This window comes from Myotis daubentonii, chromosome 10 (assembly GCF_963259705.1).
Source record: "Myotis daubentonii chromosome 10, mMyoDau2.1, whole genome shotgun sequence".
NCBI lineage: Eukaryota > Metazoa > Chordata > Mammalia > Chiroptera > Vespertilionidae > Myotis > Myotis daubentonii.
Genome location: NC_081849.1, coordinates 17,412,657 through 17,426,368, shown reverse-complemented (window position 1 = coordinate 17,426,368; position 13,712 = coordinate 17,412,657). Strand labels below are relative to the sequence as shown.

At 36.3% G+C, this 13,712-nt stretch overlaps 1 protein-coding gene across 3 annotated transcripts in view; it reads left to right on the top strand.

The window, feature by feature from the left end:
- Nucleotides 1–13,712, top strand: part of AASS (aminoadipate-semialdehyde synthase) — a 76,560-nt gene that overhangs the window by 42,582 nt on the left and 20,266 nt on the right. For all 3 annotated transcript variants that reach the window (XM_059711670.1, XM_059711669.1, XM_059711671.1), the window contains 7 exons: nt 1,942–2,001; nt 2,188–2,255; nt 4,677–4,798; nt 4,975–5,101; nt 10,918–11,028; nt 11,333–11,441; nt 13,091–13,231. In XM_059711670.1, the coding sequence (XP_059567653.1) occupies nt 1,942–2,001; nt 2,188–2,255; nt 4,677–4,798; nt 4,975–5,101; nt 10,918–11,028; nt 11,333–11,441; nt 13,091–13,231 (738 nt within the window). The remainder of the gene's footprint in view (nt 1–1,941; nt 2,002–2,187; nt 2,256–4,676; nt 4,799–4,974; nt 5,102–10,917; nt 11,029–11,332; nt 11,442–13,090; nt 13,232–13,712) is intronic.

Below are 13,712 nucleotides of genomic sequence, written 5' to 3'. Positions count from 1 at the left end.
AGAAAGAAAGAAAGAAAGAAAGAAAGAAAGAAAGAAAGAAAGAAAGAAAGAAAGAAAGAAAGAAAGAAAAGAAAGAAAAGAGTGATGAGCTCTCAAAGCTCTATGTGAAAGTGATATGGCTTCCCATATGCTCAGGACCCTGTGCTTGCACGTGTGTAACGGGTGGATTGAGTAGCGTTTGGTTGTCTGACATGTGTGCCTTTCTTTAAGTGAACTCATGACAACTATTAGTTTTCTTGGGGAAAAGCCCATTAAACTTTAAATACTTATTTCATATATCTACTGATATATTCACTGAATATTTACCATTTTATGATGTAGCAGGTATATGGTAGGATGCCAAGTACAGTTCCTACCTTCAAGGTGTGCTTAGGGGCAGTTTTGGTAGACTTCACAGCTGAGACAGTTCTTCAGCTGTACCTCGGAGGAAGGAGGAAGTGGGAGCTCCAGGTAGAGGAACAGCATGGAGGCATTTACCTGGCTAGCACAGAAGCATACAGAAGCATGACCCGGAGCAGTAACTCCATGTTGTTAATGGGTCTGAAGAGTTGGGTGTGAGGCAAAAGGGAGAGCTGAGGTGGGGAGGCAGCACCAGCTTGTGGAGAACCTTGTGGGACACTTAGGGACACTTCAAGAGACTTTATCTTGAAGGCAAGGGGAAGATATTGAGTTAGTTTACGTAGGCACAGTGAAACAATCAGTTTTGTGATTTAATTGAAAGGAAAAAAGGTGAGAGGTAGTTCCCATGATCCCAGTAAGGCCACAGAAAGACTGTAGAAAAATAGAGAAAGAACCCAGATAAGGGAAAGATACACAAGAGTTCAGTGGTTTGACCATATGCAGAGTGAAAGTCAAGCCTCATTTTTTTATCTACTAATGGTTTCCGATCTGTAGATAGGCTTGGTAGGTAGAGGAGTCAGCTTGAGAAGGGAGCACTCCAAGGGTGCCTGGGAGAAAGAGGCAGTGGGAGGACCCTAGGTGTGTTAATTCCATGAACTTCCCAAAGTATGTCCTGGCTTATCATATATATATATATATATATATATATATATATATATATATATATATATATATATATATAATTTAAATGCCCCTATCCTATGAATAGATAGCCTAGGTGTCTTGTGTTTTAGATACATGACAGTAGTTTTATGTGTATTTTAATGCAGAAAGTAAATACTCCCATGCCAGCATCTGTTCAGTTTGCTCTTTCTTAGTTGGGTGAGTGCTCTAGATTTAACCTATGGATTGTCTCATTAACCCTAACATCCTGACCACCAGAAGCAACAATACTGATTTATATGATCTTTACCCCTTGGCAGTCTATTCTAGAGTGGGATTTTTTGTAAGAAAAGAGGAGACCAAGAAAAGTGTTAGGATGTTAAAATGAGTGACGTTGTTTTTGTTGTTGGCCATCTGACTCATTCTTGCAAAATAAAGGGAAGAGTGTGGATGACTTTTTGAAACCTACTTCTTGAAGTCATTTTCCCTAACACTTTGGAAAAGCTGATGTGTCTATATTCAGAACTAATATTGACTTGAGGGAGATTTCCTATTGGGGCTTGATGGCTTGTTGCCCGAACCTTTGAAATGTGAAGGAAGCCCCCAGAGCGAGGCTATAGACTTTGTGGTGATACTTGCCTACATGCTCAATATGACACATCTATCGTGTGTGTGTGTGTGTGTGGGGGGGGGTGTCTCTGAGTTTTTCATGTTTCCAGTAAGTAAAGATGAATTTAATCAGATTTAATTTTAAAATTGAGAAATAGCATGTGTTTGGGGGCAGACTTCACTGCTTGCAGAAATCTTCATTACCAATTATTGATCTTTAGAAACTTTTCTAAATTCCTTTTTCTTTTGACTAATGTAATATGAATAGAAATGCCAAGAAGCCTTCCTTCCAATGTCATTTATCTCTTACCAATCTCATCTTCCTTTCAGATATTATCAGATGCAACACAGCCTCTTGAAAGTCAGAATTTTTCTCCTGTGGTGAGAGATGTAAGTTCTAAAAATAATTTTTTTCTATGAGTGTACTTTTCCCCACTGCCATTCCCCCCCTCCCGTCCCGTCTCCCTTCCCTTCCTCCCTCCCCATGTCTCTGTCTCTTCTCTATCAATCATGAGCCCATGTTTGTGGGACTAATATGTGGATATTAAAGAAATGTCTTGTGTCATATACATTTAGGCAGTGATTACATCCAACGGTATTTTGACTGATAAGTATAAATATATCCAGAAACTCCGAGAGAGCAGGTAAGCATTGTTCTTATCTTGGATCTGATGAGTACTTTTTAATGTTTCAATGTGAGTTCAGAAGAACTAGGTTTATACAACAGGAAAAATTTGAAAATGCCTATAAATATAGGACACCCAAACTAAGTGACTGGTCGAAACCAGTGTGAATTATTTTCTCTGGGACAGTGTTGGGCTGTATCCTATTCTGTGTAGATTTGTATGCAAACCAACATAAGTCCAAAAGACCATCCTTTGTGGGAACCCCCCTCTCTAGCACTTTGCCTATTGTCATGCCTCTGTGACTTGCTTGAAGGACAGTGAGCAAACTAACTCTTTCTGAGGTGCTTTCAGTCTAGTTTTTAGTTGAGGGTTTGGACTCTTTTGTGTAGTGTAATATTTAGGAAAGTGGGCTCTTGGTTTAGAGAGTAGAAGCTGTGAAGAAAGAAAATGATCAGAAGTCGGTTTTCCCAGGGATTCTTCCTAGGAGGAAGGTGCCAAAAAGTACCGTGACAAGTCTGCCCAAGAGAATAGTTCTCACAGGAAGGCACTTAGCTAAGGCCCTCGTTCCCTCAACTGCTTTTCCTACTCAAAGTTTGAAAACGTTGACATTTCTTTGGAATGTTCTAGTCCACTTCAGCTGAGTACACTTGGTTTGCGTTTAGCTCTGCTCCCCACTGGTCTATTCCCATCTAACAAAATAACCCATGCACTGAATGCTCAGGAGAAAGCAGAGTGGGGAAATTCATAACAAATACACATGCAAACAGATTGTCTTATCTTCTTTCTCAGTTGTTGTCTCTACAAGAGGTAAATGAAGAGCGCTGCGCAGATCTGTTATGCTTTTTCCATGTATTTGCTTGTAGTTACTTGTTAATGCTTCAATGAAATATTTTGGCATAAGACAGTAAGAGTGTATAATTTGTGTTTTTTTTTTAAAAAGCTAACTCTGCAACCCCTTATGAGAGTTAATTATTGGGGAAACGTCATGTGTATTTGTTTTTTTATACTCCCTGTGTCTTTTGATTCTCATCACCTGATGATCTCATACTAATCCTAATGCCATGTCTAACGTGACCAGTGACGATGGCATCTTCACTCTTACACACCTTATTTCATGTGGCAGCAGGTCTACTTGGCTCCAGTCACTAGGGTTTCCTGCCTTCCTTCCCTAGCGGAATCTAGTGCCAAGAGAGTAATATGAAGATTGAATTTTGAAGGAAATTTAATTATCTTGCATCCTGCCTTATTCTTATGTTATCTTTATCACTTAACACAGAGGTTATTAACCTGGAGTGTTGGGGGGGGGGGGGGTGCTGATGAGATGAACTGTATTAGAATCTAGGTGCAATTTTTTTAAAAAAAATTATTTTGAACACCACATTTAGACATCGAAATATGTTTCAATTATATACATTGTAGGAAGTGTTATTAGGAAGCATATCCAATAATCAAATAAAATAGTGATATTTTCTGGGAGATGGTATGGAATGGGGGTAGAAGTTAAAGACCTTCCCTCATCAGTAATATAAGTATTGGGTTGATGAGAGATAGGGACATTTTACATTTATAGTTATTTTTATTCAATCATAATTAATAAAAAAAGTTCAAGTGTGAGGGATATCCTGGTCTAAAAGAGCTAAACAATAGAGCTTGCTGCTTAAGTTCCTGGCACCAGGCCATTTCCATGGTTGTACATTGATATCTGGGAATTTGATTCAGAAGGCCTTTATTGAGTACCTATTGTATTTAAGACAAACTAAACTGAGAATCAATGGGTTTATAAAGATGAGTAAGACTTAATCACTGTCTTGGAGATCATAGTTTGTTGGAAAGACAAAGAGTTATCTGTCAGGAAAGTACAAATTCTGAACAAAATGAACTGTTCAAGAATTAAATTCCTGTGTGGTAACTTCTCTTAGGTTTCTATATTTGAACCCTGACATTTGTGATTTCAAAGTTATGGTTTCAACTATTGTCAAGTGATCCTAAAGATAAACAGCCAAACAAATGTCTAATATGGATTATAATAACAATCTCGGATTTTGTGTGGAGTAAATAAGGTTTCCATGGTAAAGCTTCTAGCATGATTTTGAATCACGTCCCCTGGGAGGACAAAGTGTGAGACCAAGTTACTCAATCGTGAGTAAGAGAGTCAATGGTCCAGCGTCTGTGCCTCGCTAGGCAAATGCATGAAAGCCTGTGAACATACACCGCAGAGATGTCAGGGACTGTTGTCCATTGTACAAAATCTAAAATAATCAATGAAAAATGTTAGTGTAGGGAACTCCCGTTGAGGTTCTTTTTATGAATAATGTGGGGAAATTATTGCTTCATAGTGTTAACTTTTAGTTTGGTTTGTTGCCAGCAAGATTCTATTATTTAATTTTGTTGTTGTTGTTAAATGATACCCCTACCCTGCCTTTCTATTGATTTTTATAGGGAACGTGCTCAGTCACTTTCAATGGGCACCAAGAAAAAGGTCTTGGTCCTTGGAACTGGTTATGTATCCGAGCCTGTATTGGAATACCTGTCAAGAGATAACAACATAGAAATAACAGTAGGTAAATGAGCCCTGATATTTGAAGAAGAAGAAAAACCAATTCCATGTTTCCCTTGTGAATTTTAAATGACTTTTGTTTCTAAACTTTGAAAAATTACTTTGGAGATATTAAAATGTGTTTGCTCTCTGACTAGTAGAGGGAAATCTAAAATTTGGGCTTCTTTATTCTTGAAATAGGCTCTGACCTAAGGAATCAAATTGAGCAGTTAGGCAAGAAATATAATATCAATCCTGTTATCATGGACATCAGTAAACAGGAAGAGAAGTTGTCCTCCTTGGTGGCAAAACAGCATCTTGTCATCAGGTTAGTATTTAGCAAGAAATGATTGTTGCGTATTTTGTTGGTGGTGTTATTTCTCTTTCCTTAATTTTAAAATTTAGCAAACTGGTAGCCTTTCATGAAAGTTAGCATTAGCAAAATCTGTTTTATATTTAATGTTTCTTGATTGAGTTTCCCTGCTGAATAGTGATAATGCTGTGGAACATGGTTATCCTGTAATGTTCCTCAAATAACTTATTTTAAGTTGCAGAAAGAATGTTTTGAGGTAAGCACAGTGACTACCAAAATAAAATAAGGGATATGTTTCACAAAAAATATATAATGATGTATCAAATCTTTTTGGTTTGAATGTTTCAATTTTAGTTTTTGATGTTTTAAAGTAAATATTAATCAAGTTTGATATGTTGCTTTGAAAATTACATTTGTATTTTGTGTATGTTTTTACAAGTAGTATTTCTAAGTATTTGAATTAATTGAGTTAGAGTTATGGCCCCTGGCTAGTTACTATATCACATAAACAATCAGGTATGAACTCTAATCCCTTTGTCTAAAAAAGCACCATCAATCAAAGTTCTATCATTCTAGTTCTCAACATATTATTAGGTTAGTCTGGCAGTGGTCGGCAAACTGCGGCTCGGCAAACTGTGGCTTGTGAGCCACATGCGGCTCTTTGGTCCCTTGAGTGTGGCTCTTCCACAAAATATCGACTTCTGCACATGGGCCATGAAGTTTCAATCGCACTGTACGTGCGCACCCGCACGTGGTATTTTGTGGTATTTTGTGGTATTTTATGGAAGAGCCACACTCAAAGGGCCAAAGAGCCACATGTGGCTCGCGAGCCACAGTTTGGCGACCACGGGCCGTTAGTGCAATTAATGCCAAATAAAAAAAAATATTAGATCTAGATAACACTTTTAGTAGGCAAGTTTTCAATGATCGGAAGGTGACAAAAAGTCTCCACTTAACCTTTCAGATGATGTAATTCTTCATTTTCTATTAATACTTTTTCAACAAAGCATTTTGCAAGTATTTTGCTCATTGTCTTTTAAATTATTTCCATATTTAGTAATAATTCTTTTATGTTTTTATTCTCAATTACATTTTATTTTTAGTATTATTTTGTATTGGTTTCAGATGTACAGAATCATGGTTAGACAATTCTTACATTATTTATTTTTTTAATTTATTTTATTTATAGAGAATTTTTTAAGGAGTGTTGAAAATTTAATATGATTTTTCTAAGTATTCAAAAGGATTAAATAATGAACATTATTGAAGTATTCTAATCTTCCAAAAATATACTACAACACAAAAAGTTAATGGGTTTCACTTAAATTTAATTTTCTTGGGCTTAAATAAATAGCTATTAATTTAACCATGTTATCTTTCTTCTTTTTTTTTAATTGAATTTATTGGGATGGCATTGCTTCACAAAACCGTACAGGTTTCAAGTGTACAACTCAACCAAACATCATCTGCCCACTGGCATGTGCATCCCTCGCCCCAAGCAAAGTATCTTTCTGTCACAAATCTCCCCACCTTTACCCAGCTACCTCCCACTACCTTTTCCCTCTGGCTATCACAACAGTGTTGTCTGTGTTATATACTTAAGGGGTTGGTTGTTTTGTTTGTTTGTTTTGCTTAATTCTTTCACTCTCTTTCATCTAGCCCTTCAACACCCTCCCCTCCTTCAGCTGTCAGTCTGTTCCATGTATCCCTGCCTCTGTTTCTATTTTGCTCGCCAGTTTATTTTGTTCATTAGATTCCACATATAAGTGAGATCATAGGGTATTTCTCTTTTTCTTACTGCCTTATTTCACTTAGTATTAGAATCTCCAGGTCCATCCATACTGTTGCAAAACGTAAGATTTCCTTTATTTTAAGTCCCAGTGGTATTTTTTTTTGAGCTTTTTAAATTTTTTTTTAAAAAAATCTTTATTGTTGAAAGTATTGCATATGTAATTTCCCCCCATTAACCCCCTCCTGCCCACTCCCACCCCCTAGCCCAGGCCTTCACCATCCTATTGTCTGTGCCCATGGGTTATGCTTATATGCATACAAGGTCTTTGCTTGATTACCTCCCACCTACCACTCTCCCCAACCTTCCGTCTGAGATTTCACACTCTGTTCCATGCTTCTGTGTTTTTGGATCCACTACATTCCTCAGTTTATTTTGTTTCTTAGATTCTACATATGAGTAAGATCATGTGATACCTGTCTTTTTCTGACTTACTTATTTCACTTAGCATGATACTCTCCAGGTCCCTCCATGCTGTCTCAAAGGGGAAGAGATTCTTCTTTTTTACTGCTGCATAGTATTCCATGGTATAAATGTACCACAGCTTTTGGGGTCTTGTTTGGTTCCATATAAATTTTTGGAGTATTTGTTCTAGATCTGTGAAATATGCTGTAGGTATTTTAAGAGGGATTGTATTGAATTTGTAGATTGCCTTGGGTAGTGTGGACATTTTAATGATGTTAATTCTACTAATCCATGAACAGGGTATATTCTTCCATTTTTTAATATCTTCCTCTATCTCTTTTTTCAACATCCTGTAGTTTTCTAAGTATAAGTCTTTTACCTCCTTGGTTAAATTTATTCCTAAGTATCTTATTTTTGTTGTTGTTGCAATGGTAAATGGGATATATTGTTTAGTTTCTCTTTCTGAGAATTCTTTATTGCTGTATAAAAAAGTCATTAATTTTTGACTGTTGATTTTGTATCCTGCTACATTGCCAAATTCATTTATTAAATCTAGTAGTTTTTTGGTGGAGTCTTTAGGGTTTTCCATGTACAATATCATGTCATCTGCAAATAATGAGAGTTTTATTTCCTCCTTTTCCATTTGTATGCCATTTATTTCTTCTTCTTGTCTGATTGCTGTGACTAGGACTTCTAATACTATGTTGAATAAGAGTGGCGAAAGTGGACATCCCTGTCTTATTCCTGTTCTTAAGGGAAATGGTTTTAGTTTTTGTCCCATTGAGTATGATGTTCGTTATAGGCTTGTCATGTATAGCTTTTACCATGTTGAGGTATACTCTCTCTATTCCCATTATGCTGAGAGTTTTTATCAAAAATGGGTGTTGAATTTTGTCAAATGCTTTTTCTGTGTCTATTGATATGATCATGTGATTTTTGTCTTTCACTTTGTTTATGTGATGTATCATGTTTATTGATTTGTGACTATTGTACCAGCCTTGCATCCCTAGAATAAATCCTACTTGGTCATGGTGTATGATCTTTTTAATATGTTGCTGGATCCAATTTGCTAATATTTTGTTGAGGACTTTAGCATCTATGTTCATTAGCGATATTGGCCTGTAATTCTCTTTCTTTGTAGTGTCTTTATCTGTTTTTGGAATTAAGATAATGCTGGCCTCATAAAAAGAGGTTTTTTTAAAATTACTGCTTCAATTTCTTTAGTTGTAATTGGTCTATTCAAATTTTCTGATTCTTCCTGAATTGGTTTTGGAAGATTGTATGTTCCATTTTGCCCAGGTTGTCCAATTTGTTGGCATATAGTTATTCATAGTATTTTTTTTTTTACAATCCTTTGTATTTCTGTTGTATCAGTTGTTACTTCTTCTCTTTCATTTCTGATTTTATTTATTTGGGAACCTCTCTTTTTTTTTCTTGATGAGTCTGGTTAGAGGTTCATCGATCTTGTTTATCTTTTCAAAGAACCAGCTCTTGGTTTCACTGATCTTTTGTAATGCCTTTTTAGTCTCTTATGTCATTTATTTCCACTCTTAATTATTTCCTTCCTTCTACTTATTCTGGGGTTTGTTTATTTTTATTTATTTATTTATTTATTTTTTACTTCTTTTAGGTATAGGGTTAGATTGTTTGATTTTTTTTCTTGCTCCTTAAGGTTGGCCTATATTGCTATGAACTTCTCTCTCAGGACAGCTTTTGCTGTGTCCCAGAGATTTTGGGTGGTTGTGTGTTCAGTTTAGTTCATTTCCAGGCAGCTTTTTATTTCTTCTTTGATCTCACTGGAAACCCATTCATTGTTTAATAACATGCTATTTAGCCTCCATGTTTAGCCTTTTGTTTTTGTTTTTTTTTAAATTGTAATTAATTTCTAGTTTTATATCATTGTGGTTAGAGAAGATGCTTGATATAATTTTAATCTTTTTAAATTTGTTATGACTTATTTTGTGCCCTAACATGTGGTCTATCTTTGAGAAATTTACATGTGCACTTAAGAAGAGTGTAATTTCTGTTACTTTGAGATAAAATGTTCTGTAAATTCATCTAATCCAGTGTGTTGTTTAAGATTGCTGTTGCCTTGTTGATGATTTTTTGTCTGGAAGCTCTATCCATTGATGTCAGTGGGTGTTAAAACCTCTACTATTACTGTATTGCTATTGATCTTTCACTTAATGTCTACCAATAATTTCTTTATATATTTAGTTGCTCCTATGTTGGTTGCACATATGTTTACAGGGGTTATATCCTCTTGTTGAATCAATCCCTTTAGTATTATGTGGTGGCCTTCTTTGTATCTCATTATGGCCTTTATTTTGAATTTTATTTTGTCTGATATAAGCTATCCCAGCTTTTTTTATTTGCATGAAATATTTTTTCCATCTCTTTACTTTCAGTAATAACTTCTTTGGATTGAAAAAGCCAGGAAATAGAGATCAAGGGCTTCCTATTGATACTGGCAAAATATGTACATAATTTTATTCTACATGATAATAAGTCTATTTAACAATACTTATTCTATTGACCTGAGCAGGAGTAGAGTCTAAGAAATTATGTTTTATGTGAAAGAGAGAAAATCTCAAGTATGCAGGATGACATTGACATATACATGGACATAGTGTGAATGTGTTTATAAGTTTGTATTTATATTTTCATGGTTACTATGTAGAATGCTTTATCAAATAGGCAATAAGCTAGTGGAACTTAAATAGTGTTAAGTAAGTTACAGTATGTTTTATTATTTCATGGATAGAATATGAATATACTCATTTATATAAACATTTATAGAAATTCATTTTTTTGTGATTGTGTATTGCCAGCACCAAATTAAAACACCAAAACCAGATTTCTAGAAAACCCACTTTAAGTTGAGTTTTAAGTACATCTTCATTTTTTCACTCAGTATATAACCTTTTAGCCATTCTGATAGGCTTTACACCAGGCAATACCATTAAAACCTATCTTCCACCCTGGCCCTTCATAGACTCTACTCTTTAATGTAACACACAGGCCACCTAGACTAAATTTCACCCCTTCCTGACAGTCATTTGAGAAATGTGAAAGTGAAAAGAACAACAGCCTTACCTTTTAGTAGGGGGCTCTAAACAGGATATAATAGAAATATAAGGATGGATGAAATAAATCCCACCTAATGTTATAAAAAATAGTTGGGTACCTGAAGAGGAAGGACATTTGGCTTTGGGGGAATCTGGGAAAGCTTCTTGGAAGAGATAACTGTTTAGACATTTCTTTAAAGAGGGAATGGCCTGGGTGGGGGGTGGGGGATGAGGGTGAAGGGAGCATTCCATGTGGAAGACACAGTGAGTAAAGGTTCAGAGATGGCAAAGTAAAGGCTGGGAGTTGAGAGTTACAATGGCTTCTTTGGTTCCCACATATGGTTTATAAAGAAGATGGAGGGAGAAAAATAGCAAAGTTAGGTGAAGGTCATATTGTGGGGAGTTTTAAATGTGATAACAGGATGCATGTGTTCTATAGTCCTCAAGGAGTCACTGATCATCTCTTAGTAAATTAATCGGAGCAATGTCTCCGCTTTGGTGCTTCAAGGTACATAGAAGATAGGGTTGGACAAGAAAGTTTCTGATTGGCTCCTCCCTTTGTTTTTAAGCTTGTTGCCTTACGTATTGCATCCTCTTGTGGCCAAGGCATGCATCAAAAGCAAAGTTAACATGGTCACGGCAAGCTACATCACACCGGCACTAAAGGAATTAGAAAAGAGGTAAGTTCAGTTTCAAGAAAGTAGCTCCATGGCATTATTTTTATTTTATTTTTAAATTTTTTTATTGACTTCAGGGAAGGAGAGAGAGAGAGAAATATCAGTGGTGGGAGAATCATTGATTGGCTGCCTTCTGCATGCCCCTACTGGGGATTGAGCCCGCAACACGGGCATGTGCCCTGATTGGGAATCAAACCATGACCTCCAGGTTCATAGGTTGATACTCAACCACTGAGCCATGCTGGCTGGGCGCATTATTTTTATTTCACATTCAACTTTTTCTTCCTCCTGTTTTCACCTGTTGTAGTGTGGACGATGCTGGCATCACAGTCATTGGTGAACTGGGATTGGACCCTGGTCTTGATCACATGCTGGCAATGGAAACGATAGATAAGGCCAAAGAAGTGGGAGCCACGGTGAGTCTCATTTACACCCAAACGTTCATTCAGGAAAACATTCAAAAGTTCAGGTTTCTGTGTTTGCAAGCAATCTTTCTATAATTTTAATTAAAGGTGTTGCTATATCCTAGCTTATACTTTGACCAGAAATTTCAAGTAAAATTCTGTAATGGCAGAAATATCTACATGGTAAAATAATGTCCACCTCTGAGCAATCAATTTTTAGAGAAATAGATGCTACTATAATATTTTGGTTTAATAAAATATTTTAGACTGCCTTAAAGATTCTTTAATAAAGTTTGACTTTTAAAAGTGGGAAAAATTCTTTACAATATTATCCATTTATTGGTACATGAAGTATCTTTTATACATGAGAAAGAACTATTGGACATTAAATGTGATGAATCAGATGAAATGTTTTAGGTTTTATGTGTGTAATATATGTAATCAAATATAGATTCAAATGATTTATAATTACAGTGGAACCTTGGTTCTCAAACGTTATTCATTTGGGACAGATGTATGAAAACCGAAGCATTTTTCCCCATTAGAATAATGTAAATTGAATTAATGCATTCCAGATGCCCAAATGATTCCCTGTTTTAACCTTTATTTTTTATTTTTTTAATGTTTATTTTTTTCTTTTTTTATTACGTATGTGTCCTTATCCCCACATTCCCCCCCCATTCCCCCACTCATGCCCTCACCCCCCTGTTGTCTGTGTCCATTGGTTAGGCCTATATGCTTGCATATAAGTCCTTTGGTTGATCTCTCCCCCTTCCCCCCCACCCTCCCCTACCTTCCCTCTGAGGTTTGACGGTCTGATCGATGCTTCTCTGTCTCTGGATCTGTTTTTGTTTATCAGTTTATGTTGTTCATTATATTCCACAAATGAGTGAGATCATGTGATATTTATCTTTCTCTGACTGGTTTATTTCACTTAGCATAATGTTTTATTTATTTTCAGTACATGTCTAATGTACTGTTTAATCTATAAATAAATGCTTTAAAAATAAAAAGAACATTAAATATAAATGAAAATTTAACAAAAAGGAAATATACAGTAAAAAAATGAACATTTAATGATAATAATAAGCAGTAACAAAAGTAAAACAATAACTAAACACGAAAATATCCACAGCACAATATCCTGAGGTAACAGCAGTAAACTGACTCATACTCACACATTCTCTCCTTTATTTGTCACCTGAGAGATGTCTGGCTGATCACACAGGTATCAGCATGAAAGGGTTGTCTGGTTGAGAAGCAAATTGTTGGAGATGGGAGATGTTCAAGAAACAAGGTTTGACTGTATATATGTATATTAATTATATCATATACTGATTAGCATATTTAAAGTTGCATATTATAATGTATATAATCAAATTATCATCAAGCATACAATTTAATACCAAGCCAAATTGAATTAATAGTTAGATTTTTAAATAAACAAAGTGTTAGTCACAATCTCTGGAGGGTTTTCAAAACATTTAGTATGCATAAAATGTAACTGTGACTTAATCAAATGATATCTGCCTTTTGGGATGTCTTTTGGAAAGCCTTAGTAACTTTAAGAAAGTAAAAACTGTAGCAAGTCTACCTCATGCATGTCATATTCCCGAATTTATAGCTAATTCTTCCTAATTTATTGAAACTTCATTTTACAGATTGAGTCTTACATTTCCTACTGTGGTGGGCTTCCAGCCCCTGAACATTCAGACAATCCTTTGAGGTACAAGTTCAGCTGGAGTCCAGTGGGGGTTTTGATGAACATAATGCAGTCTGCCACCTACTTGCTCAATGGAAAGGTGAGGATGCTCATGATAGCTCTAGATACAAACCGGCAGCAACTGCCTGAGGAAGTCCAGACTCTTACTCCCTGACACCGAGGCCCTTTCCTGCTGGCTGTGCTACTTGTGCTCCATCCCCTCCTCCTTTGACGTTTCCCAGAGTGTATTTTCTGTTCCCTTTAGTCTCCTCACTGTTCCCAGAATGGCCTGTGCTCATTCTTTCCTCTTTTTGCAAGTTGTTTCTGCATTTGGAAAGCTCACTTCTCGACTTCTCTGCATGTGCAAATGCTGGTCATCTCGTGATTTATTTCAGCATGGCACATGATTAGAGTCCCTACTGTGTGCTGGCCAGGGGGCAAGACTCTCAAGGTTGCCCTAGCTGGTTTGGCTCAATGGATAGAGCATCAGCCTGCAGACTGAAGGGTCCCGTTTCGATTCCGGCCAAGGGCACATGCCTGGGTTGTAGGCTCGATCCCCGGTAGGGGGCATGCAGGAGGCA